The sequence below is a fragment of the Megachile rotundata genome, chromosome 8, assembly GCF_050947335.1.
Source record: "Megachile rotundata isolate GNS110a chromosome 8, iyMegRotu1, whole genome shotgun sequence".
Lineage (NCBI taxonomy): Eukaryota > Metazoa > Arthropoda > Insecta > Hymenoptera > Megachilidae > Megachile > Megachile rotundata.
Window position 1 is genome coordinate 17,351,933 of NC_134990.1, and position 26,431 is coordinate 17,378,363.

At 44.3% G+C, this 26,431-nt stretch overlaps 1 protein-coding gene across 1 annotated transcript; it reads right to left on the reverse strand.

Moving 5' to 3' along the window:
• Positions 1-2,384: 2,384 nt before the first annotated feature.
• Positions 2,385-17,532, reverse strand: LOC100879562 (protein gooseberry). The gene is made up of 5 exons (XM_012283958.2): positions 12,932-17,532; positions 9,153-9,291; positions 8,756-9,045; positions 4,369-4,782; positions 2,385-4,296 (listed from the first exon to the last, which is right to left on the reverse strand). Exons 1-5 carry the CDS (start codon positions 12,990-12,992, stop codon positions 3,704-3,706), a joined length of 1,497 nt encoding a protein of 498 aa, XP_012139348.2. The 5' UTR covers positions 12,993-17,532; the 3' UTR covers positions 2,385-3,703.
• Between the last annotated feature and the right edge of the window lie 8,899 nt (positions 17,533-26,431).

Below are 26,431 nucleotides of genomic sequence, written 5' to 3' on the forward strand. Positions count from 1 at the left end.
TAAATGGAAAATAAAAGATATACCGACTATTTATTTTGCGAACCTTTAAAAAAGTCCTACAATCCTATCCTTATCCTATTCTGTTCCACATCAATCGTAAAGCGCATGCGCGACCCTACATTGGATAGACAGGTCCACGCCAGCTCCACTGCGCATGCGCGTAGCCATGTTGGATGGGCGGAGCCACACCTCTCCGACTGCGAAACGCTCCGCCTCCCACTCAGGGGGTGGAGCCACCCCTCCTTGAGCGCGCATGCGCGCAGCTCAGCGGGAAACTTGCCACGCGTACCTCCTACGCTATTATCTGACCGCGCTACCAGGAGTACTTCAAAAATCGTTCATCTTATTAAAATCATGTTCTCGTCATTTCAAATTTTAAAACCCGTAATCTCGATACGAAATACGTTCGTGCCACCTTATGTTCTCCTGATACAAATAAAAAATCGCGTCGAGGAATTCTTGGAATTTGACATCACGAAAATTCCAAGAAGTGGCACAAAAGATACCTCCTCATAACTTATGTTCTCCTGATACAAATTTCCGAAATCGGTCGGCGGACATTCAAAAATCCCGGCCGGGAATTCTTGGAATCTGACGTCACGAAAATTCCAAGAAGTGGCACGAATACCTCCTCACAACTTATGTTCTCCTGATACAATTTTTCAAAATTGGTCGGTGGAATTTGAAAAATCTTGCTCGGGAATTCTTGGAATTTGACGTCATCAAAATTCCAGGAAGTGGCACGAATACCTCCTCATAACTTATGTTCTCCTGATACAATTTTTCAAAATCGGTCGGTGGAATTTGTAAAATTTCGCTCAGGAATTCTTGGAATTTGACGTCATCAAAATTCCAAGAAATGGCACGAAGGATACCTCCTCACAACTTATGTTCTCCTGATACAATTTTTCAAAATCGGTCCGTGGAATTTGAAAAATCACGCCCGGGAATTCTTGGAATTTGACGTCACGAAAATTCCAGGAAGTGGCACGAATACCTCCTCACAACTTATGTTCTCCTGATACAATTTTTCAAAATCGGTCCGTGGAATTTGAAAAATTTCGCCCGGGAATTCTTGGAATTTTACGTCATTAAAATTCCAGGAAGTGGCACGAAAGATACCTCCTCACAACTTATGTTCTCCTGATACAAATTTTCAAAAATCGCCCCTGGGAATCCTTGGAATTTGACGTCATGAGAATTCCAAGAAGTGGCACGAATACCTCCTCATAACTTATGTTCTCCTGATACAAAATTCCCGGTTCGATAATTTTTTGTGCCACCTCCTTGCGTATTATTTTCTCCCGATACAAGATTTGGGATTTGATAAATTTTCGTGCCACCTCCTTACGTATTATGTTCTCCTGATACGAAGTTTAATATTCGAAGAATTCTGATACGATATTTTTTTTCGGATATTTTTTGGATTTTTAGATTCGCACAGTTTGAGTAGGATATTTTTGGGAGTGATGGATGGTATAAGGGTTTGTTAAATAAATAAACAGTAAATTCCTTTTATTTTTTATTTATTAAAACTTCTTGATAAATACAAATCATAAAATACAATAAATGCATATAAGATTTTATTTTTTCGATCGTTGCATCTTCACGTATGAGGATATTCGACTTGCATCACAGGTAGGTTGAATTGTTGCGTGGGACACGTGGCTGCAGTCTGTAACAGTATAAAAAAACAAATTATTTTTTATTAAACGAATAAAATACTCTTTCTAGAGTGTACAGTGATTATAGTAACATATAATACTTGCCTTCATCTTAATATGTCGTGGAGAAGCAACAGCAGCAAGCAGGAGCTCTCGAAGGTCCTCTCTCCGTCTGCGACTGATTCCTCCAGCGTCTTATGTGCGACTGTGTTCGATTCTGAAACAGAAATGGAGACAGAAATTGAAATTTTATGCCCTTTCGTATCTATCAATAGTTAATTACATCGTTGTAATTATTTGTTCAATTTTTTCTTCGTTGTCAATGATTAACAACGAAGTTGGTAAGTAGTTCTACGTTTTTCAGATAGATGATGCAAGTATTCAGTGTAAAGTAAATATTTGAGTACTTTTTACAATCGGTATAACTTCGCAAATAAATTACACTTAATATAAGTTGTATGTTCTTATGCGTATGGAAAGAGTATGGTTTTAATTTATTTCATTACTTTATTTTCGGCTCTAAATCCATTGATAATTATCGAAAGAGATATTAATGTAGCGCTCTTGATAGTTCGATCACTCGCTTATAGATGGCTATAGTGTTGCGTTTCCTGATCGATCGACACTTAGAATCGAGAATTTGAAATTAACTATTTTAACTTTTCTATTAAATCACTATCGATCGTGTTTGTTAAATATGAGCATTCCAGAGAATCAGAATATTCTTTCAAAACTTTATTTAATAATAATAGGCAGCAAAATACAATACTTTACATACGTAATACGACGATAATCATTTACAATATTTTTCAAACATCGAAGCTAAATGCTTACGGTCGAGCAAGCAATATTCTTCTAAGATCGTTAACGACAAAATTATAATCGCAGGATAGAACTATAAATTGTTTATTTTAATTTGTTGACGATATCGATTTATTTCTCCTTTGCTCGACGAAACAGTTCTCACACAGATTTTCAACTAAAATTAGAGTAATCGCAAACTTACGAGCTACGTGGGCTATTTACAATATTAAATACATTTTTTGGTCGTACTGTAAATCGTGGGACAACCGATCCTTGGAACGGAAAATCCGAACACTAAGGACGAACGTATATACATGCGCTACTTAATTAACTAACTACGATATTAATTACAACTATACAAAATACATGAATTTACAAGCGAGAAATATTCTCGATGCTTCGCGCACGACAGTCGCCCGCAAACTGCCTTCTATGTATACATCGAACAGTGATTGCCACTATATCCGTAATTTACGATTCATTGTTACGCGAACTATAAACACAATCACTGGATTCGTTTGTCTAAAACTCGAGAGGTTTTCATACTACGCTAATTTTCGTGCACGCACGGATTGTTCGTCGCTGAAATTTACAACTTAAACAATTATCGAATTTACTGGCATTTTATGTTCGTTCTTCGCCACTCGCTCTGGTACGTTTATTAACGTTCAGTAACGCGTATCACCGATACCAGCAAAAATTAAATTACCTAATTCAAGCAAAAACTTCGACTTGGTTAATTACAACCCGGTATTTTGCAATACGTTTAAAACATAACTATTATACATGATATACATCGCAAATGTAACTAACGTTCCTCGCGGCAATGTTAAACGATTGCTGCTGCCCTCAGTCTCGATTCGATCGTATACAACACACATTCAATAAATAACTATTCGTCGACCTATCTATCCGTCTTTCGTTTTACTACGTTTCAGCAGAAGCGCGCAATTCTATATGTACATTCGGACGGCTTCCGTTGACTTTATAATTACAGAAAAAGTAGGAGGAGTCTCCTTTGGAATTCGGGATAATCCGGAAAGGGTTTAGGAGCAAAATCTAGAGCTTAGGAAAGAAGTCCAAGACTCGGAGAAAACTTAGAGCCTACAGAGAACCTAGGGAAATCTAACTAGAGACGATCCTTTCGCGTCGCTTCCCGTAATCGAACTAGTAAGCCAAACCAGTGGCTTCCGTACTTTATTCGATAAACACGGAACAGGAAGGTAACAGCCGTTTCAGTACCAGGTGTAAAAGGGTTGATGAGGAGCCGGTCTAGGTGGTTGTTGGAAGCCCTGTGCACCGTAATGGCTAGCGAAAGCTTGGTGCGGATGAGCGGGATGAGCATGTTGTTGTTGCAAACTCGAAGGTGGACTCGGTAGACCTACCCTTCCTCCGCTAGAGATCGGAAGGTTCCACGAGGGCGAACTGTTACCCTGGCTGGCTTGCTGCTGTTGTTGCTGTTGCTGCTGCTGTTGCACTGGCGATACCGAGCTGATCGGTGGAAGGTCGGACGAGGTTAGCTGTTCCGACGATGGGTTCGAGTTACCGGAGTTGGGACCCATCATGGTCACCAACGAGTTAGGAGTCGGTGGAAGTTGATGACTGCCAGCCTGTTGGTAAGTCGACGACACGGGCGCCACCGGAGATACTTGGTGGCTCAAGTGGCTGCTGCTGGTCGACGAGGTTGCCGGCAGGAGCGAACTGGGGTATGTGACCGACGGTGGCAGACTGTAGCTAGGCGTGGAACCCACCGACGAGGGTAAACGAGACGAATCGGAAGCCAATTGATGCGACATCGTGGTGTGGTGCGAAGAGTACAACTCTGGAACTGTAAATTTAGTTGTTAGACGAGTGGAATTCGTTGAACGAAAAAGAAAAGATGGAAGCCGTGATACTTTACCTTGACTGGACGAGAAGGTGGTGTCTGGCAGAGTCTGTCCATGCGGATGAGGATGAGGATGAGCGGGTGGAACGGCAGTGGCGGCATGGGGATGCGGCGCGGTCGGTGGATGAAGAACGTAAGAAGCAGCGGGATAAGCTACGGAACCGACGTATCCGCCGGAACCGCTCGACGACAACTGTTTCCTCAATCTGGCTCTTCTGTTACTGAACCAGACTTGAATCCTAGCTTCCGTCAATTTGGTTCTTTGAGCCAGTTCTTCCCTGGTGTAGATGTCGGGATACTGCGTCCTTTCGAAAGCTCTCTCCAGCTCGTCCAACTGATGAGCAGTGAAGGTGGTTCGACTTCTTCGTTGTTTCCTTTTCAACGGAATGCCTGGCTCGCTCTCGCAATCGGAGCCTGAACTCGTTTTACCTGAAGACAGAAATAATCTACGATTAGACCTAACCGTGTCCCGCTGCGTACGATATAGAGTCGCGACGTAACGTCGTCGCGAGCTAGCAAAATTTCCTGCTCGTTTCACGGCGCGAATTTGGTAGAGAAGCAAAAGGTCGAAATAACCGGGTGCCATTTTGGGAATAAGGCAGACCAAATTACCGGGTCGTGTCTAATAGCTATTAATTCCCCGTGCACGTGTCACCTGCTCAAAGCCCGTCCAGGTGAATGCACGTCCCGGTTTATGGTTTGTTTTGCCGAGCGGGAGTTCAAAAGGAACCGCTCTCAGGCTCGTGTTCCGTTGATTATTTCACACTCGATTCGCGATCGACTCCTTTCTCACCACGTTCTCCTCCTCCTTGTTTCCTTTTCCTTTCCTCCTCTCCTCTGAGAAAGAGTAAATCATTTTGTTCACGCGCGTCGTTTTCTAATTTGTACGTTGTCGAAGGACAACGAACATAATGGAAACGGTAGCGTAGCGATAACGCGCAAGCGGGAAATTGTTCGAAGAATTAAACGGATCGCGAACGAGCGTAAACTCGGAAGAAAAGCGACCGATGACAGTCGGGAAATCTTTTATCTTCGACTGTTGTATCGACAACGAGTTTCGTCTCGATTATTCAGATTATATCGGAGCAACGATGTCAGAAGGCACGGTGGCAGAAGCGATTCGAAAACGGTTAAAACGGAGGAGCGCAGGAAGACGGACAGACGGACGGACAGACTCGCGCATTTTTAGATTATCGTAGATTCATCATCGCGGCCGCGAAAGCAGAGACGGATGACACGCGCTTGTAAAAAGAACGAGGCTGTTTCTTCCGGCGAAGGCCTCGCCGCGTCTTGAAATTGTCGACTGGCTTTACACGGGCCGCGACTAATCGGCCGACGACGCCTGACGCCGGGACGCCCCGCGTTGATGCCCATTCGACACGGACTCTATTCCCGGACGATCCGTTTCTTCCCGTACCCTCCTCGCATCGTTTCCTTTCCTTTCGCTTCTCTCCTCTTTCCTACGCGATTATTCCTTCTTCGTATATTTTATTTCCACCGGCAATTATCCAATCGTCGTTACTTGCTTTTCACCGACGCAATAGGTATATTTCCCGAGTAATAGGTTTTCGAAAAACCGAGATTCGCCGAGGGATCGCTTTCTTACGACCAGCAGAATGCGGCGCGTTCGCGAAATCGTGACAAAGATTATATCTTGCGCGAGGACTAAGCGATCGAGAGCGGTTCGTAATCACCAGAATTTCGAACCCTCCATTAGCCCCGAAAGGTGAGAAATTGCTAGGTTGCCGTTGGATACGATTTTACTATGTATCACAGAAGGCACGAATCAAAACAGAATTCGTATTCTTTCGAACGCGTATAATCTAATCTGTAATTTAATGTCCGAAATTGAGTTACCGAGGAGGAGTCGAAATCTACGTTCGACGATCGAACGCGATTTCGACGAGTTACGACAAATAGTAACGTTATTATCCTATTTCGGGTAAAGCATTAGCCCGACGAATAGTCTTTACAACTTTCTCACAGCGAAGTAACGCGTTGTTTTTGTGCCCTGCTCTTTTTGTTTTGAAAGGGCGTCCGACCATCAGGGCTGATCGACTTACAAGTCCACGAGCAGTTTCGTCTCGTTTCGCTCTTTTCATCTTCGCCGACCGACAGACACTTTCGAACGACCACACGATGGACCACCGACTCCTTCGTTCGCTTCCCCAGGGTGAAAACAACCCCTGAACACCGTGAGAAATCTCCGCGCTAATTGCTACCTCTCGTATTCTTCGATTTAACAAATCGTTACCGCGTCTCGACCGACCACTCGACTCGAAACGAAAAACTAGCCTTTCCGTTCGAAAATCCTGTCAAACGTAAAGTCCGTCGAAAACGATTAAGTCCGCGATAAAATGCAACGAAGGAAATTGAAGCATTCGAGCGAAAGAATATCGGTGTGTTGTTTCGTGTATCCCTCGATATTCTCGACACTAGCTATCGAAGTTTCGGACGTGCACGTGGGCATGTACCGGGCGGCAAGAAAATTACAGAGTTGGGTCGCTATGCAACCGGCTACCGAACGTTCGATCGCCGACGATCTCGCCGCGAAACCGGTCATTTCGAAGATCGAGAAACGCGAGACTGGTTAATGCGTAAGCATTTAATTTATTCATTCACCGTGTGCCGACAGATCCAGCACCGTTCCGATCCTTGGTGGTCTCTAACCGAGGCCAGATGATGAGGTGCCCGATAGGTCGATCTCGCGCTGGCAAATGCGCTCGCTATTAAACTTTCGACTTCGCAATTTTCCTATTTCTACGTTACGCTCGCGCGTTTTCCACTCCCTCCATTTGGGCGTGGTATAATAGAGGAGAAAAGGGTCGAGGAGCGTGCGTGATCGCGGAAGTGGGTCGGATAGCTTCTTTTTTTCCGAGGAAAGGTGCTCGGAGGAGGAGCAGGAAAACTGAATAGAATTTCTAATCTGGCGCGAACGTGTTCGTAACGTCGAGTCTTGCTCGCGGTGTGAAATTTTAATGTACGTTGCACGACGAAATCGGTATCCCTCTCCGCTCGTACCTTTTACTCGACAATTTGGGAATTTCGAAAGTTACTAGATAATCCGAGATTTTAAAAAACGTTGCGCAAACTTTCGATTTAATGAACCTTGAAACCGATACGAAAACGTATTGTACGCGTGTGGCACTTTCGAACGGGAAATAATTCCGCAAATAGAGCAGAAAGCATCCCGTATGGGGCTAGAACGCGAACGTTACGAAATAGCTGTTGCAACTTTGTTTTCGGAAAGTGGAGCAAAGTACGCGCGAACTAGTGATAAGGGAAAGGTAAAACGACTTTATCGAGGCAAGGAACGCTTTTTCGAATCTGCTGCGATAATTAAAGAGCCCCGGTAGGAAAGTTTCAACGACAGGCGCAAATTAACCGCGAATTACTTGCAAAGCTCCACTTTTGATCCCCTTCGTAATTTCCTACACAGTAATTTTCTCTACGGACGGAATATTACGTTGTTCCGGAAGCCGTTGCCTTAATGGCCACTTTTATCGCCGACACGTTCCTTTTCTCCTTTTATTTTGTTCGCATCGAAGAGGAAAAAATGTAGGAAACCGATGGATTTTTCAGCTACGTAGACTGAAAACGCAGCGTGAAAATTTTCTATGCCGTTGTACGCGCGCCGATAAAATCGTACGAAACGCGGCACGCGAGCTTTAACCGCGAGATCGTGCTCCACTTTGCTGACAAATTGCCGCTCCTACCAGATATCGCCCGGTAATTAAGCTATAAATTGAAACGTTCCGAGGAGTAGGCCAGGGAACGTAATACCGAGATTACGAAATTGAAATTTTCCACTTTTCATCGGGGACGAGCACTCGCGACGTTGCGCCGATTAAAATTGAGATATCTCTAGGTAGGACAAATTTAATCGGAAACTCGGAGTCGAAAATATTTATAGACACTCGGGGAATTATAGCCCGTTGCGGAGGAAGAAAATGAAGCGACGGCAAAAGAAAAAAGTAGCCGATTCAATTTCAAGAGAGTCTGCCGCGTAACGAGAGACTGCTGGAACCAAATTATCAAGCGATGTTGTTATAATCTAATTTTGCACAGTGGCGCTATTACGAGAATATTTGCGAGGAGCTAATTCACTGATTCAGGTGGATCATCAATCTTGGTCAGGCCGGCTGGGAAGACGCGCGGAGCACGATGCGTGTGCTCTCGATCAAAGGAGTTTTTGTCAAAGCGATATTAATATGCAATTTTGTCGGTTCGTAGGCAATTATCGTAATCTAATGTCGAAATCGAAATTGAGTAATTTATTAACGAAAACGTATAATACGCTTAAACAATCTTTAATAGCTTCTACTTGAACCGACGCGGGTTACTTCGATTGCTTAATAATTCGTAGGTTGTCATTGGAGTAAGTTTAAGAGAGAAAACTCACCGTCGCCGAGTTTCGCCTCGTCTTCCGGATCTCGTCCTCGGAGCAGCCTGGAAATCGCAGAAACGCTCGGAGCGCTGGTCCTGTCGCAAATTCCCTCCTTGATCAGTCTATCCCGAATTTCCCACGAGAAAATTCCCGGATTATCGCGCTTGTACTCTTCGATCCTGGCCTCGACCTCCGGCGTAGCCACTCTTGGCTTACTGCCGCCGATCACTCCTGGCCTGATGCTCCCGGTCTCTTGGTATCGATTCAAAATCTTCGACACGCATCCGTGCGACACCCTCAGTTGTCTAGCGAAACGAACGAACAGTGATTAAGTACCGGCTCGACGTCGCTTTCGATTCGGAGGAATACGCGTTATCGAGCAATTCATCGAGCTACTAAAATTTTCTTTTACCTTGAAATAACGCAAGGCCTAACTCCGGCTGCGGCCATCTCGACAATTTTCAATCGAATGTGATTCGGCAACGGCCGTCCATTTATAAAGACACCCCCGAGCTGATTGACGCGTCCCTGACCTGGTATCGATCCTAAATCTGCGACAAAAGTCGTGCAAGATTAATGCAGAGATGTTGAGAAGACATTGAAAATAATGTACGAATAGTTATAGAGATAAATGTAAAGAACAGAAAAGGAAAGAAATTTTTTTCTCACCGAGGAACCGTATTTCGCTGTTCGACGATAAAGTATAAAGTAATTCGATTACAAAATATCGTATCCTTGATCGATTTAAGGTAACTTTTCAGAAACTTTACGAAACTATCGTTTTTCCGTTCGTGATCAGTCAGGATTCGTCGAAGGTTGGATTGCAAAATCTCGAATCCTTTTGCGAGCGAGCGAGCGCGCTTGGAAACAAAAGGCAAAAATACAGTTACTCGATGTAGAATAAAGAGAAACCTGGATTTATCGTTCCACCTTCACCTCGACGTGTTTCCTGTGTGTCGAGGTGGAAACAGGACGAAAGAGGAGAGCGGAGGAAAAAAGAGAGGAAGAAAGAGAGTTACAGTAGGCAGGCACACAGTCCCATAAATAACGATAAGACTAATGAATCTTAAGGGTTTACAACGCACAACGCTGATAGCGTATAATTTGTCCGGTTCACCGTAATCATGCTCTATTACGATCGGAAAACAACTGTTTGACGACCGCTGTCTTTTTACTCCGATATTTAATCGCGTCGTTCGACGCGACGCGATGGGTCGCGAGGTTGCTCCAAATAATTTTATTACGCATCATTCGCGTTCGTTTTTGACTCAAATTTCGAAATGAAAGATCGAGCGAAATATTCAAGTCTGCAGTTAATCGTATGTAAAATTACGTTAACTGAATCGATCCACGATCAAAGGCGCAAAAACTGCTCGGTAGGTGTGACTCACATTTGTGACATAGTAACGAGAAGAAAAACGGAGTCTGATTGTCGATGCGAGACGATGCAAAAACAGAAAAGATTATTATTCTTATTGTTATTCTTTTAATATCTCGAGATCGCGCGATCTACTCGTTACTATAATTATCATCGACGAATGGCAAAGTCGAGTAAAAAAATGTTCACATGCATGAATGAGCATCAAGACCGTAATTACGTATTTTTTTTTCGCGACACTAATAATAACAACACGACCTTTATCGGTTTGATCGAGCGAAATACGCTTCGCACGAAATTGTTACAGCGTTCGCGCGCTCGCCGAGCAGAGAGTTGCCGAAATTCGAAAGCGATTAAATAGTTTAGCTATTCGGTCCTCGTATCGAATTATTACTCTTGAAATTCGTCGTCATTCGGATAATTAGAAAGTTTGAAATTTTTATGAAATTAATCAACGACGAATTACACGGATGAAAAAGCACGCAACTGCAGCACGGCTAATAAAATAAAACAAAGGAACAATTAAAAGGTAAATCGCGGGTAAACAGACGGTGAACGAAACGTTCGATTTTCTTCGCTTTCGATTTTTTCGCCCGGCTAGAAATTCGCCGGTTTTTCAACGCGAGCCGCGGCTCGCGGTTCTTCCAAGCGGAAAACTTGGCAAGAAATTGTTCGCTTAACATTGTTGCCGATTAAAGATCGTTTCCCACGATTAGATCTGTCGGATCAGCGAGATCGTATCACCTTGACGACAGATGAAGAAGAACGAACAAGAATCGACGCTCACGTAACCAACGAGAAAAGGAAAAAGCAGACGAAGGAAGTAAGAAAAATAGTCTAAACGTTGCTTTTGATTGCATAGAATCCTTGTCCGATTGCATAAGATAAGTCACGCACCACTTTTCACGGATGCAATTGTCGTAGTTAGAAAACAATTAGCAAAAATTAGCAAAACTAGTGGTAACTCGAGTGGCTCGAGGAAGAAAAGACGACCAGTTCTTCCGCTAATTTGATTCTACACTTCTGTGGCGTTTTATTTTTTGGCGATTCTGTTACAGTCGATTAAGTAATTGTTGAAATTTTCTTATTTGTTTGTACAGCGAAGGATCGTTATATCGGCAATCCCCGATGGAATACCGTGAGTTCGATTATCGCGCCTTGTATCGCGTACAAGGATCCATTACGCCCACGGTTCGCGAATCTATTATAAACGTTAACACCTATACCGCGATGGAAAAATTCTCTCTTGGACCTATCATGATTTTTGAACACTTTACAGACGTTAATAGTTGCAAAGAATCGAAGATGAATGTTTACGATTCGTTTTTATTATCGACGATTTGCATTGGAGTGGTCGTTGCAATTAATTTTCAATCAAGGAAGCGGCGCTTCCGAGAAATGAATTGTAAAGGAACGTTTGCTTTTACCTCGCACGGTGAGTTTCAGCATTGTATCAAACGAATTAACCATCACCGATGCCGAGTACAACCGCACAATTACGAAAACATATCCCACCGTTATTAATCTTCCAAGAATGTTTAATTACACGTTCCACGTGCGTTAAATGCGCCCATTTTGCATACGAAGTCGCACGTACGTTTCGGTGACTGATCATTCCGTGTAATTAAAAGCTTGCTCCTTCTGCGTAACGTCGGACAGTGACAAATGATCGTTTATCATGTGCGTAAACAACAAACAAGAACAAAGAACAACTTCAGCAATTAATTCTCGATTTTCATTAGAATTCTACTCGGTTTTATCTACGAGAAATTCAATGGTTCACACGGGAGTATTACGTTATTTAATACTCTTCCTTGAATTAACACTTGTTGCAACCGTAATCATTATCAACATACGGCTGCAACTTGTGTAATTCTTACGTTCTCTGCGCTAATCGATCGGTTATTTTTTCAACGAGAACCGTAAACTTTTTTTAACGCGATTAAAACAACGAGATTATCGTTGTCTTAATTAATAAGTCAACTTTTTCCTTTTTTCCTATGGGCGCAGGGAACTGCATAAGAAATTTATGAGGTCGTAAACGAGGGTCAGGATCGTTTTTCCGAAACTTTCGAGAGGAGCTCATCGAGTTCTCGGTAACGACGATTTGCCGTCCACGAAGGACGACAATGCCGAACAAGTTTAACGATTACACGCCCGATTTTCTATCTTTCTGTTATCAGCGAAAGAAAGAGAGATTTCTATAAATTTAGCGACACCAACTCTCTTTCCAACAATTACATTTGAAATTACCAAAAAGGTATAAGGTTTACTTCGAGAAATGTTTCGAAAGTTAACTGGAAGAATATTGTTCGGAAATGATCAGGCAACCCTTCAGATTTTTTCTTCATCGGGGAAAAAAAGTGACTGGAGGCGTGCAAAGTTGAAAAGCGAGGGCTTCGAGTACGTCAGACCGACGGCAAAGAACCTCGAAAAATATATTTCATTATTTATGACCGCCATTAATGGTAATGTTCCGGTCTTCACGGGTCAGGTAAGGTTATATATCAAAGCCCCGTTTAAGATCTAGCAGAAAATCCCGTCGGTTAAATCTGGAAGATTTTCTTGCCACCGGACCAGTTGTAAAACCGAACTCCTGAATGCCTCTTTACGAAACATTTCACGGTGCTAACTCTGGCTTCGTTTTGTCACGGTTCGTATTTGCAATTTAGCGAATACGGTATCGGAACAAGGACCGATCTAAGATTATTCGAATTAAATATAGAATTTCGCGATTTAATATTAGCCGAAAGAGACTGGTTGAAAGTTTAAAAGAGGTTTTAATCTCGATGCCAAATAAATAAGAGACATACCTTGAAAGGGGTATCCAGTGAAGCAGGGTCGCATCATCGAGAAGTTAGTGGTCACCGTCATTTCAGCGCGTCCGCGCCTCCAGTTTCTCTCTCACAAAACGCCACAAAAGCTCCGTCACAGCACTGTGTCTGCTCCGAAGGAAACAGCGTTTCACCAAAACGTTAATCACGAGAAGCGGCACTGTCCTCCAAGTCCACGATCGAGAAACTACGAACACGCGTATCCCACTCCTGCCCGGAGGATCACGAGATCGACGAAACTGTCACTATAGAGAACTGGTTCCACTGCGTCGATCAGGATCGCGATCCAACCTCTTCCAGATCCCCACCGTGTTGGCTGGTTTTTGGCCGGGATCCAGACACCTGTCTCCTTCGAAGCGCGAAGTCCTTCGACGACTGAGTTGGACCTCGACAGATCGGTTTCCTGATCCGGACTACCTTGCTCGACCACTCGCCACCAGGGTAACTAATGCTTGGCCACTCCCATCCTGACTTTGTCCAAGTCGAGAGGAAGGTAGGGGAAACAGATCTTCGTACGCTACCAGCCAGCTGGTCCCGGTCACCTACCGAGGACAACGTGCTCCGAGTCGCTTTCGTGCTACCTGTTTCTCGGCTACCTCGACCAATCCATGCTCCGAAAGGTTCACCTAGTCGCGCCCCTGAAGGCACGCCCAGCGGCGCACCGACGGAAACACACGGGAGACGCATGTCTGGAGACCATGCTGCCTGTGGGTGAATTGATACCCGCTTCGATACGATTCGCCACCACTGGAGGGGAATCGACCAAGATCGCTCGCAACTGGAGGGTGTTCATTCGACGAACGGTGCTTTTCAGGGGTGGCTCCGATTCGCCGCTACAGTTTTAGGCCGATCGTTTACGTTGCAATTTATTTTTCAATTAACCGAACAAAGTAATTTTCTTGCCAACACTTTTTTTCAACGATCACGGTTTTTTATTCTGCCAAATCATTTTTCGGTAAGCTGGATCGAATTATTTTTTCGAGCTGTGCTAGCACTCGGACCGATATCTTCTTTGTCGAGAGTTTTCGAAGGTACGATTTATACTTTCTTTTATATATTTCTCGATAAATTCTACCGGTTTAGTTCTGAACGCTCTTCGGGTTCGATGGCAAGAAGGAAAATGTATAGGTTCATTGCAAGAGTTGAGCCACGTATTAGAGCGGCAACGAATTAAGCAAGCGACGAGCACAAATAACGCGATCCGTTCTTTGTCTAAATTCCCTAATTGTGTCGGTTATTAACGCATGAGCAGAGATCACTGACTCCTAGCTTTCGCTTTTTAGGCTTACCATTTTTTCCGACAGAGGAAATGACGATGCTTCGTTCGAAACAGGACGTGACAGCTTGTACACACGGTGAAAAAACTAATTGATTGTTCAAGCAATACCTTTAGCAATAATGTTCGAGTAAAACAATCTAACCTCCGATAAATCGAGCACTTTACAAAACATAAACTCTACCTCCTAAAAGATATTCAGACGTGTACGGTATATTTTTCGTTCGAGACTTCTACAAAAATTACACCCACCTTGAGCAGTCTAACTGTCCGATAGTTAAAGTATTTTGGATTTCGAAGAGTGTATCGACCAAGCCGAAGCGACGATTCGTTCCACGGACAATCTCGTGATGAAAGCGTAGGAGAAGCCAGAAAAAAAAGGGCGATCTTCGTATTGTTCCAACAACGAGGAGAGTAGGCATGAGCCGCTGATGTCCCATCAATGTTTATTATCGTTCTGTTTGTTAGGACCGGTGCGTTCCGTAGCGCGAAAATGGCCAAACAGAAGGCTGTCGAAGAAGAGGGCACACAGTGCGGCGCGAGAGGTGGCGGAAAAGCGGAAGGAAACTGGCCAAGGACCACCCGGGGTCGCGTCCTGGCCAAAGTAATACGGCGTTACTTTTAACGGAGAGGAGCCTGACCGATGGTGTCCCGCGGCGAGGACAAAACAAACTCCCTAATGTCTTCATGCTACTCATCGCGGACCATCTTGCACGGGGATGACGAGGAGAGAACTCTGTTCAGCAGCCCTCGTCGTCCACTCTCGTAGCCAGTTGGTAGCTGCTTCGAGGATTACCGCGTACCGAACTGAGGCTGCTTCAAGGTCGCGACGAGATCGTCACGGTATCGTCGAGGAATATCGTCGTCGCTGATGGCCGAGCGTGAACGGAACAATTCAGGGGATGGATGAAGACGTAATTGATTTACGGGGATGCTTTTCTCCCTCTACCGTCCGGTTATTTCGGGATAAAGGACCCGATTCTCTGTTTGTTTTCAGGGTGTCGGTGGTGACAGGAGATGTCCTCTTCAACGCCTGTTTCTGCCCAGAGACGCGACGCGTTTTTGCCCAATCGACGAACAGATACGTTCGCTTATCGTTCACGATTCTAAGAGCACGTGTAATTTTATCGCGGTAATTGACCTAGTGGAAATGGACGCGAGTAGTCAGACCGAAATTCTAGATTAGACTTTTATTATTTTTCCAAATGCAGAAGCTACAAGAAATCAAGTACATCGTATTGCAATCGTCTATCGATCCTTCATCGTCGGTTATCTGGCGATCGGTACCAATTTATTATCGATAACTTCTAATTATCGCGTACTCGACACTATGTATCTCGCTACCAGCAATTTGAGCAAAAAAAACTGACGATGTAACCGATCCCGACATAATATCGAGTGCGAGAGAAAAGAAATTAAAAACACCACCCCCCTATTGACGCAAGTGTAAAACAGCGTAGAGAGATAGGTATCTGGGCTCTCATGGGGAGCCATGAAAGGGGGCGTGTAGTCAGGAACCCGCAAATAAATGCAAATTGCTTCAGAGCTCCGATCCGCCTACCTGACAACGAGCACAACAGCGTCGGGAACACCGTTACGCCGTAAATAATCCACCCTCTTCGAGCATCGAACCCCTTCCTACTCTTCTTCTTCGTCTTCTTCTTCTTCTTCGTGTGCTCGCTACGCTCTTCCATTCATCGCGAACAGCTCGATGTGTAAATAAGGGATCGTAAATATCCGGCAGGCTGTATAATGGATCCACATGAAGACGCGGTTTGATGCTAGAAGACCGTAAATCATCGGTTGCCGAGGTTCCAGGGAATCGAGCACCGACGACGATCTGAGAAACTGCGGTTTCAGGACTCTCGGTGTTTGCGGTCGACTCGTTCATTGTTCGTGGCTCTTATTGGCCATCATTTCGACCCCATCGTGTTACCGACTAGTAAAATATGGAAGAAATAAACGAAAGGGTCGAGAGAATCGATGGTGAATAGAAAAATTACAAAGATGGATTACACCGAAAGGGTTAACGTCGACGGGGTTAAATAGAAACGACGAAATGCAAATAGAACGTTTGCTAGTTAATTAATTAGGTAAAATTCCATTTCGTTAGGAAAATACGATGGAAGATAATCGAAGGAAGAATGTCAAAGCAGAGGCGAGTCGCTTCTTTGACCAAACCACTGGTCGCCATCGAAATTCTTTACGGAGCACAATGAGATCGATCTCGACACGAAGGGCCACGCAGCAGCTTCCAAAGGAGTTGATTTTTTGCCAACAAACAACCCGACTATCGGGGATTCTTTGTCGGTCCACAAGAAGGGATTTCAATGCGACTTTGACGAGGATGTTGACAGATTCACAACAGCAAGACCGTAGGGGGTTCTCGACTACACTGTCTTGTTGTTTGTCGGTAGTCGATTTGTGTAGCTTCGAGAATGAGAAAAAAACGAGTTTGACGTAGCCCCTTCGTTTCGTCCAAACTCTTAATTCAAAAAACATACTGAGACTCTTTTAATCGGTAAAGAGTCATCAAAAATATCGATTCGAAAATTTTCTTCGATCGCTTCGACGCTTCCGATGTCGTTAAACTTTGAATACGTTAACGAAGAGTGCAAAGTCGATCGAGCGCGAACAGCGCGAATCTTCGGGAAAGCGAAAGAAGCAATTTTGTTCTACTTCGTTGGCTCTTCGACAAGAAGCCTTCGACAGAAGAAGAAAAGGACGGTAACAGACAGACAAAATCGTGTCTCCCGTTCTCTGGCAAAAAAAGAAGATTAAGAAGTTGTTTCTTCGTTCGCGACAAGAGTCGTGACAACATCACAGCAGCAGCCCTTCTAGTTTTTTCCAAGTTCGGCTCCCGCCAGGATAGCTTCAAAGCAACCCCGTCAAGGATGTTGACGGCCAGTCAGCGGGATGTACCGTAAACCAGAAAACTTCCACCGTCTTAGCTGGAAAAGCTCCTGGAAGTTACGAGTCCGAGCCAGTAGGTAGTACCGACCGCGTTAAAGCCTAACTTTTGGCCACTTCTCGTCACGGGCCTACGCATTCGGGCCTCCTTTCATCGCTCAGTGGCGTAACAAAGATTGTTCTGCACAGCTATTATGAGCAAAGTCGATTTTCTCGACAAAATTCTACCATCCTTTTGTCGTTTATTCACCTGTCTAACCATTCTTTGCGATTCTCTTCGTTCCTCCTATACAAGATGTCGATAAAGAATTGAAAGAAAATTATGCAGAAACTAATTCTTTCTAATAAGTCTTGTTCTCGCTATCTTCCTTCGAGTATACAGACATGTGGACTATTATAAGTGAAGGAGTATCAGAGTCCGTCAGAGTGGACGCTTACGAAATCTCTATATTGGTGGTTCCACGAAGATTCTCTTCAGCGAAATCATAGAAGAGGCAAGGAAAAGAGGAAGGAAGGAAGTTGGTAAAATTTGTGTAGGTCGGTTCCAGGTCCGGTCGTAAATCTGACGCAGATCGAATCGGCTATTGTGCGACGATATTTCGCGCGAGGAAGGACGAAGGAAGGCATGATGGCTATACGAGGATGGCAGTAAACTCATCATCCCTGATATACGACTGGAGGATCGACTGATCGTTTGGCTCGAGATCCACGCCAGCTTTTAACGCGTTATTACTGCCTTATTACGAGCTGTTCGTCCTCGTCGACGATCGAGAACACCGACGATTTTCTGCAACCTCTCGTCCAGCTTCGAGAAACTTGGAATATTTTTATTTTCCTCGACCAATGGGTGCTAATATTCTCGCGTAAAATATACATCGAGAGATAAATAGTGCATGCGCCGTAACAATCGTAATTTGCACCCGACTTTTAAATATTTCACCACGCGATTATCAATTTTGCACAATTTCGTTTAGAGAAAGTTGCGTTTCTTGCGTATTCCGATTAAATTCGGAACTAGTTCGGAATGCTTATTGCATTAACAAAAAAAGGGGCGGAGTTTATTTATTTTATATTCGGCGATTTCACTTTGCGTAATTTACATCTTAAATGTAATTAACGATAAGCAACAAATCTCGCGGCACTTTGTCGCGGGCAAAACTTTCGAAACGCATCGATTTATCGGATTTGATTCGCATCCTTGATTCGGTGAAATCTTCTCACAACAGGTTGCTACCCAGACCCGAAAAATTGCCATAAATGATCGATCTTCCGGTTTTCGCATATCCACAGTCATGCAACCCGTTAATTGCGATTTCTACGATGGGTTTCTTGTTTCTCCCTTCTTTCGAGTTCGTCCTTTTCCTTTCGCGACTGTATTTACACTTTGTCGCAAAACAAATAACATGGTCCCCCTTCTGGAACGCGCAACTTGGACCGTTTTTACGATACTTTTCATCGATTTTTCAAAGTTTCACGAGAAAAGAATCGAAAAAGTCTGCTCCTTCGAGCAAAAAATTTTGGACAGAGACAAGAGGGGTGCTCTCGTTGCGAGCACGTGACGGGCATCCTGTCAGGACTGCTGTCCTTTAAAATGGGATAGCATCCTTCGCGTGTAGGTGGTAAAATCACGTCGTAAAGTCATCAACTCGTAAACTCATAAATATTCGTCATCATCGTTCATAATCCCCATTGTTACCGCTGAACTTGGCCCGGTACAGAGGTAAAAAAGGTGGCAGCCCTCTTCGAAAAGGCAGAAAAATCTGCGACAAGGAAAATGCCTCGAATCCATTTTCAACGGCAAGGGAAAAATCTTATTACGCTTTCGTTCTTCTACGTCTTAACCCCTTTTTTTGCGCACTTTACGATACCGATTTTTTCATCCTGCTTGACTCTTGCTTCACCCGTGAAACGCAACAGCTACTGCTACGAGTTTTTACAACTGTTTTTATTGCAGGAAGATCCTTTTCGAAGATAGTTTGAAAGGAAAATCACAAAGTTAACTGAGTCGAAAATTTCTAACGAGTCCTAAATATTCTTTGTTACGGTTACCTACTTTTTTCATATTTTATACTTTGCACGCTCGTATACTGCAACTAATGCAATAGTTAATAATTGCAACTTGGGCAGTATCGTAAGACCAAGGGAGTAAAGCAGAGTCAAATCGGAATTTATTACACGAGTAACCAAGGTGTTTTACTCTAACTTTCCGTATAGAATTGATATAATCTTTTTCTCCTCCTTTACAAACAGGATAACAATAGATAACGTGTGAATACCGTGTACAACTGGTTCCCTAGATTCACAAAGAACCTACTTACAAACAGCAACAAAAAATCCCTCTCCTTGCAACAAACGTAATCAACATCGTATCAATACGTGATCTTTCGTTTAATTCTTGTTGCTGCATCTCGTTATCACAGTCGGTGGATCGACGATCGGTCGAGTCTTGTTACTGTCGACGAGAATAATCGAGCGTGATCGAAAAGGGGGAAGCTCTCCGGAAAAGGAAGAAGCAATTTTCGTCGAAAGATCGAATTATCACGAGAAATCGACAGGTTGAGAAAAAGCTTCGATTCGCTATGAAGAAAATTCGCTCGCGATCCGAGACTTTTTGTCTTTGGTAATATTGCCGCGATCGCTGTAAATCGTTAATAGAATATAGTTGCTAGATGAATAGGCTGCTTCCGTGGTCCGTACCCGTTCTACCATACCGCTCCATGGACCTTTGCTTTCCGTGAAATCTACCGTCGTGAATTATCTGACATGGTTATACCTTCTACCTAACCGATTCGCAAAACCTCGTGAGAAAGATCCCTCTGATAGCGATAAGCTAAGCAGGCATGAAGTGACTGAATCGTTTCTTGCGGACCAAGGTTATTGATCTCGCGATCAAAGGAGACAGGTTTCTATAGATATTATGCACGAGCGCGTTTGCGCGATTAATTAGAAAAATATATAAAAATTCCAAAATTCTCTTTCATGTTCAGCGTGGAACGATCGTCCTCGACGTTTCGTATCTCTCTGCATCGACGCTGTTAATACGTCCTTGTCCTTATACCGCGTAATAGCAAGACTTACGTCACGAGAAAAGGTTTCGTTACTTCATCAATCTACCGGGTATACGCGCGTTCGCTAACGACGTTATTCTGCTTGTCGATGATCACCGATGCCGCTAACGATTAGCGAGATCGATCGTAGCCGCAATTTCGCGACGAATCGACGTAACGCGGCGATTATTCAGCGTCGCGATCGACGAGTTTCCAGCTGGAATGTGGATCAAAGTCAAGATGTCAGCAGGCGGTGGCCGGTGCTATCGCGACATCGATCAGCTATCATGATAGGAACTCACGGTGAGAAAGTAAAAAAAAAAAAATGTATGCAGATCGTGTTGACAGAGTAGAGAGGAACGCGCGTGATTAATTGGAGCCAAGATTAGGAATTTTCAAACAACGATACGGTACAACGTTGATTTTCCTGTGATAGGAATACCGAGACGCCTTCGAGAAAAATTGATAGGGGAATTTTATAATTACGATAAAATTAGTCGAATTAGCCGGAAACGAGATACAACGCCGGCCAATAACGCGATACAACGCCCGACGAAAAGAAAGAGCAGTCGATGACGATCGATCGAAAGGGTGCGATGGGCAGGCAGCGTTATAATTTCGTAGCCCTCGGAGGATCCTTTAACGCGCTCGCAAACGCGTGTACACGACACAACGAACGCGTCCATCATTTGCTGCATGTCGGTCCGCTCGGATGCATTTATCATGCGGCCGGCCGCCTGCCTCGATGCACACACCAGTTCCTCCTCTTCCATCCAGAGGCGAAAAACACCGCTCGTGTTCACCTGGCTACGCGTTTAAATGTGTGCGTGATGCGTGCGGTGAGTGTGGTGTGTGGTATGCGCGGCGTGCACGCAACACACCGGCAGGAAAACACGAGCCGGTTTCACGTGTGGGACTGGACAATGGCGGGTCGTCACGGTGAAACGCGCGCTCCGCTACCGTCTTACGCCTCGATCGACACCGCTTCGCGATTCCGCCAGAACCGCTCGCACTCTCGTCTTTCCGTCTCTGCGGTTTACGGAAAATTTCGTGATCGAAGAGGATCGAAGGATAAATATTTCTCAATTTTTCAGCGCGTTTCGAAAAACCCTAATTACTCTTCCCTCGAAAGGGCGATTTACATGCAATCTCGAGAGTGTGAATATCATAGTCGACGGCACGATTCATTGACTATTTCTGAACACTTACGGAGTCGAGGGAAAAAAAAGTCGTTTGCATATTTTTTCACTTAGGCGACTTCATCAACGACGGTCATTAAGCGATGCAATTTTATTGCCTGGCGGGAGACGTGTGCAACGCGACACGCGGCAAATCACAGTGTTTGAATTAATACCTAACCCATTCGTGCCACGATAGATCGATATCGCCTTCGAGAATAATTGATAGATAGTTAGAAACATCGTTCTGATTAATGACAACTCGACGTTTCTAGCATTCCGCAAAGACGAACTTCTCTTCGAAATGGAACTCTCGATATCTGTACACGCCTCGTACAGTTGCAAAAGTTGATAATGGTACAGATAAGATAATTCTACGACCGTTCGTAAAAAAAAGGTAGATTCTTTGTCCGCTTTGGAATACGCGATCAATATTTCAAAGCGCAGAATTCAGTCAACATTCCAATCAAAGTAGCCGCGAGTAGTCCTCGTCTCGCGGCCATTACGATCAGGAATTTGAAACACTGGCACGATAACATATGACATCCGGATCACAATGACGCCTCCCATCGCGGTACGCTGTTCATCATGTCGGGTCTCACCGCGGGTTACCACGGTAGCCACGACTTCATTCAAGAACGAGATCGAGGAATTCTTTTGAGCCGGCTAGGCTGCCTCGTCTGGATCTATCGGGCCTTAATAAGATCAAGAAAACCTGACGACTGGAGCGAGAAAGACGGCCAAGGTGTAATTTTGTACCAGCATTGTCCAACCAGACGATGGACCTTCCTTCGTGTTTTTTCCATCGCGTCGGCTAAACGACCCCGGCTTCTGTTTTCTGGAATCCTTTCGGCGGCCTCCTTGAAGATCTCCAGACGAGGTAGCCGAGAATATCGTATTTTATTTAGGTTCAACTGGACAGTAGTTGGCCGATTCGCGCAGCTACATCGATATCGAGAAACAAACACGATTTTGCGAAATACGCGGACGGAGAGAGAATTCGACGGCAAAAGCTGCGAAAGAGAATGAAAGAAAGAGAGAGGGAGGCGAGTACAGAGAGGGGTTGATTTTTCTCATTGGTCAAGGGCGTGGGACGCTGCGAGCCGTGTACGAGCCAAGAACGAGCCGGCTTCTTCAAGTTTTTACCGGCGACCGTAGTGACTCAGCGGCTATTTCTCATTACGAGACCGATATTTTTGTAAAATTGGATTTTCGTGTGAGAAAGCCCGCGACCCTGACTGCTCCTCCTCCTTCTCCGTCTCCGACTTCGACTCGACGACCATCTTGAAACACCACTCGATCATCCTTTTATCGCGCAATAAAGTTTCTCTAATAACTTAAACAAAACTAACGACCGCTTCTTTTTACTCGCTTCTAGTTCTAGTTTTCAGCAATTAGTAATCGATTTCGACCAACTAATTCATGCTGTCGAATTTAACCGTTGCAATTTGCTATCTTGTTAGGAGAAAACGCTTTAAAAACCAAGCTAATCGTTGCGTTTCAAGAATTGCAACATGACGTTCAGTTGCTCAAAAACGAGCTGACGCAACTTTTCTACACGAATCGTTCTCTCGTTTCTGTCAATTTCCTTCGTATTCGATGCATCGTAACGAGCTCCCTTTCTCGAAGAAGATACGCGACATTGATTATTAATGTACGTATTCCTACGGCTCCGTATCCATAGTCGAGTTCCGAGCGTTACAAAAGTTTCGATAGTTTGGCCGTGCGAAATGACGAAGCGTCTAAATTCGAGATTGAGCGGAACGGGGTTCCTTACAACCCGACACACTATTTTTTTTCTCTGCCTCCTTTCTTCTCCCTTTTCTTCGTTCCTCCTTTTTTTTTCGTTATCGACCGTACTAGAGGGGAGCATGCCGCGAAATTTCGCGATGCAAATGGCTTGTAACTGACCCACCGCAGTGTCGGACCAATTTAAGGGATCATTTCCCGGCTCGGCCATACTTCACATCAGACCGTTGCGACGAAGAGCGAGCCTCGTGATGAATTGGGGGACCACACACGCTACACACGATGCATGTGCATCATCCGGCTGCAATTTCGGATCGGTTGCTTGATTCACTTTCGTGCGGAACTTCGATACGCCGCGATGCTTTCCGCTTCTTCGAATGTCTTTCTAAATGTCGATCACGCTTGTCGAAAATGCGATACGAATTACACCGATAGTAACGATAATAATATTCGCGAAATCAAATAAAAAAATTCCCTTTAAAAGTTCGTCCGAAAAATAAGAGGATTTTACCGTTTTATAACGAAACGACGAGACGCGGAGCGACGAAAATCAGCTTGTCGCACGGGAGCTTAATCATGCGCGCCAATTAACGTTGGAATGATTAATTTTTGTAGCACGGTCGCTTCTTCGACACCCTCATGAGGTCGACTCGTCCACGCTCGATTTATGGGATTAGCCGCGGTTCGTACAACCGGGCGTATCCTGCAATTGAAAATTCTACCTTGTCACGAATATGACGAAGCCACGTGGGCGAACGATTCTGCCTGATCAGGCTTAATTCGGGAAACTTGTTGCTCGGATGCTGGCTTCGTGCAACATGCACTTCGTTTGTTTGCCGTCATTAACTGCAGATGCTCGAAAAAACAATTAAACTCCGAGCGGAAAGAGTTTAATTAACAGTTTTTCAAACGTTTCGCCGATACAACCTATTCGATAAGTAATCAAAATCTCCTCCCGATCGAATATCGGTGGAACCGATAATTTGTATGCCTTCGTTACCGCGTCAATTTTTTATTCGATATCTCGAGACCGGCATCTTTGATATCGCCGTCCAAAATGACGAATATAATTCGACGAATAGTCTTGTCGAAGAAAATACAAAGTCGAAACGTTAAGATTAAAACGAAATAATTTTCTACAGCGTAGAATGAAATTTGTAAAATGCGCTCTCGTTTGTTACACGTTTTTCGTTGGAATAACTCGAGGAACAAAATCACTGAAAATCAAACAGAAGAGCACGATCCACGGTCGGTGTACGTTGACCGTGACGAAAAAGCAACGAGAAATTCCAACGATCTAGCATGGTAACCATCCTCTCGGGTTGATTGCCCGTGCCAGACAATGATTCGACCAGGCAGGAACTGTAAATCGACCGACACGTACCCTGTTTCATAAGATCAACTAGGAGAATTGTCTTCCAACGTTCACGACCAGACGCCTTTTTTGTCCTATTGCAGAACTCGTGGGAATCGTGTCGATATCCGTTACGAACTCCATTTTGCCTATTTCTCAGGGTATCTATCGTTCAATGAACATCATACATAGTATCGCCTATCTTCGTTCGTATTTTGAAACCTCGAAGCAGTATTTCGGAAATCTGCTTGAAAAATTGTTGTACGAAAAAGTTTATGCCAAGTAGATCAAAGAAACAGAGTTCGATTTTACGAGGAACGTTCCCAAAGGGAATCGATCAATTTCTTTCGCGCCGTAATTGCTCGCTTTTTCCTCGCTTCCGCTATTTTACAGGCCGAACGAGTTTTATGCAAAAGGCAAAGAATGCTAAAGGCACGTGGAAGCATTCGAATGCACGGTAACGTCATCTCGTTCCTTGACGCATACCGATACGGCCCATTGAGCTCGCAACGAGCGCGCGCATGTAATGCACTCGCAAATGCACGTACACTTTGCTCAGAAATCCTCGGGATCCTTTGAAAAGAAACGTAATGTTGCGCGTGTAGCCGCAGTCGGCGACGTTTCATCACACGAGAGGAAAAAAATTGTATATTCTACAGCCTATGTTTCAATTTCGAGCAAAAATGTTGCAACCAAGTTAATCCCGGTGTCAATGTTTTTTAATTCCTTGTGTCGTAACACTCAAACTATTTTAGTGGCGAATTTAGACACCGAACGAGTTACGAAACAATTGGCAACGCGAATTGTTGCTACGTCGAGTAGAATTCGCGAAAGACGAAAATCATGATCGAATTTTGAAAGCACCCCTTCGGTGGTCTCTCGAAATTGTCAGAGTAACAAGCTCCCCTTGTTCGCGGCGTGTGTAAACAAGAAATCCCATTAGCTCGCGATCTCGATTTCACAGGGGTCACGGAGCTTTTCGAATTGCCTACGTGTGCGGGGGTGGAGACTGGAAGAACATAAGGGAGAAGGTGGCATTCGCAGCTCTCGTGTTACAAACGAAGCCGACACCCACCTGTGTCCGGCTCCCTCTGCTCTTTCCTCTTTTTTCATACCTGTCCCCCGCTCCCTCGACTTCCTTCTGCCACTTTTTTACGCTCTTTTTCTCGTTTCTCCGCTCCGACGCACTCGTAAGTACTTCTCGGAGCCAAATGCGAAAGTTGCGATCAAAATTTAATATTTCCTTCCTTGCAAGTTCCTATCGAACGTAATTCCGTATAATTCTGATGTCCGCAGCTTATTAACGAAACGTAATTAACGTCTCGAGGGCCGTGCAAAATTCCTACTTTCATTACTTCGTTTTACAATATCTCGAAGAAAAAGACTATTTCATGATCGACAAATTTTAATAAAACACAAAGGTCCCAAAAAAGTAATCTTCTCTAAACTCCGTAAACTGTGTATCCGAATAATTTAGTTATTTGTAAAAGATATCGGTAAAAGTTAGTGGATGGAAAAAAGTGTTGAGAGATCACGGTAATTAAAGTAAGTTTGCTCCGTCGAAGATTTTGTAGATCCGTTGGCCGAGTAGTTAGAGGAATATTGCACGGTTTTTGCCGGCTGCTGCAGCACAAGCATTATAAGACGAACGAACGCGATGCACCGACGGGTTAGGTTGGGCATTCGAGGGCGAGATTACTGATTTTGTACGCCCCGGGGTATTCATTCCTCTCTAATGTCTCGCTTCCTCGTCTGTTTACACTGGGCTTCTGTTGCTCCATCGCGGATGAAAGTGGAATAACGGAAGGAAAAAAGGAAACGCGTATTACACACGTGTTTGCTCGTTCGCTCGAGCTTCGCGCGCGGAGAAGAAAACCGTCTTATTTCCTGGGAATGCAACGGGTTTTCGCGTGTCATCCGTGAACGTTGATTCTCGACAGCAAAAGTGTAGGTACGCGTCGGACA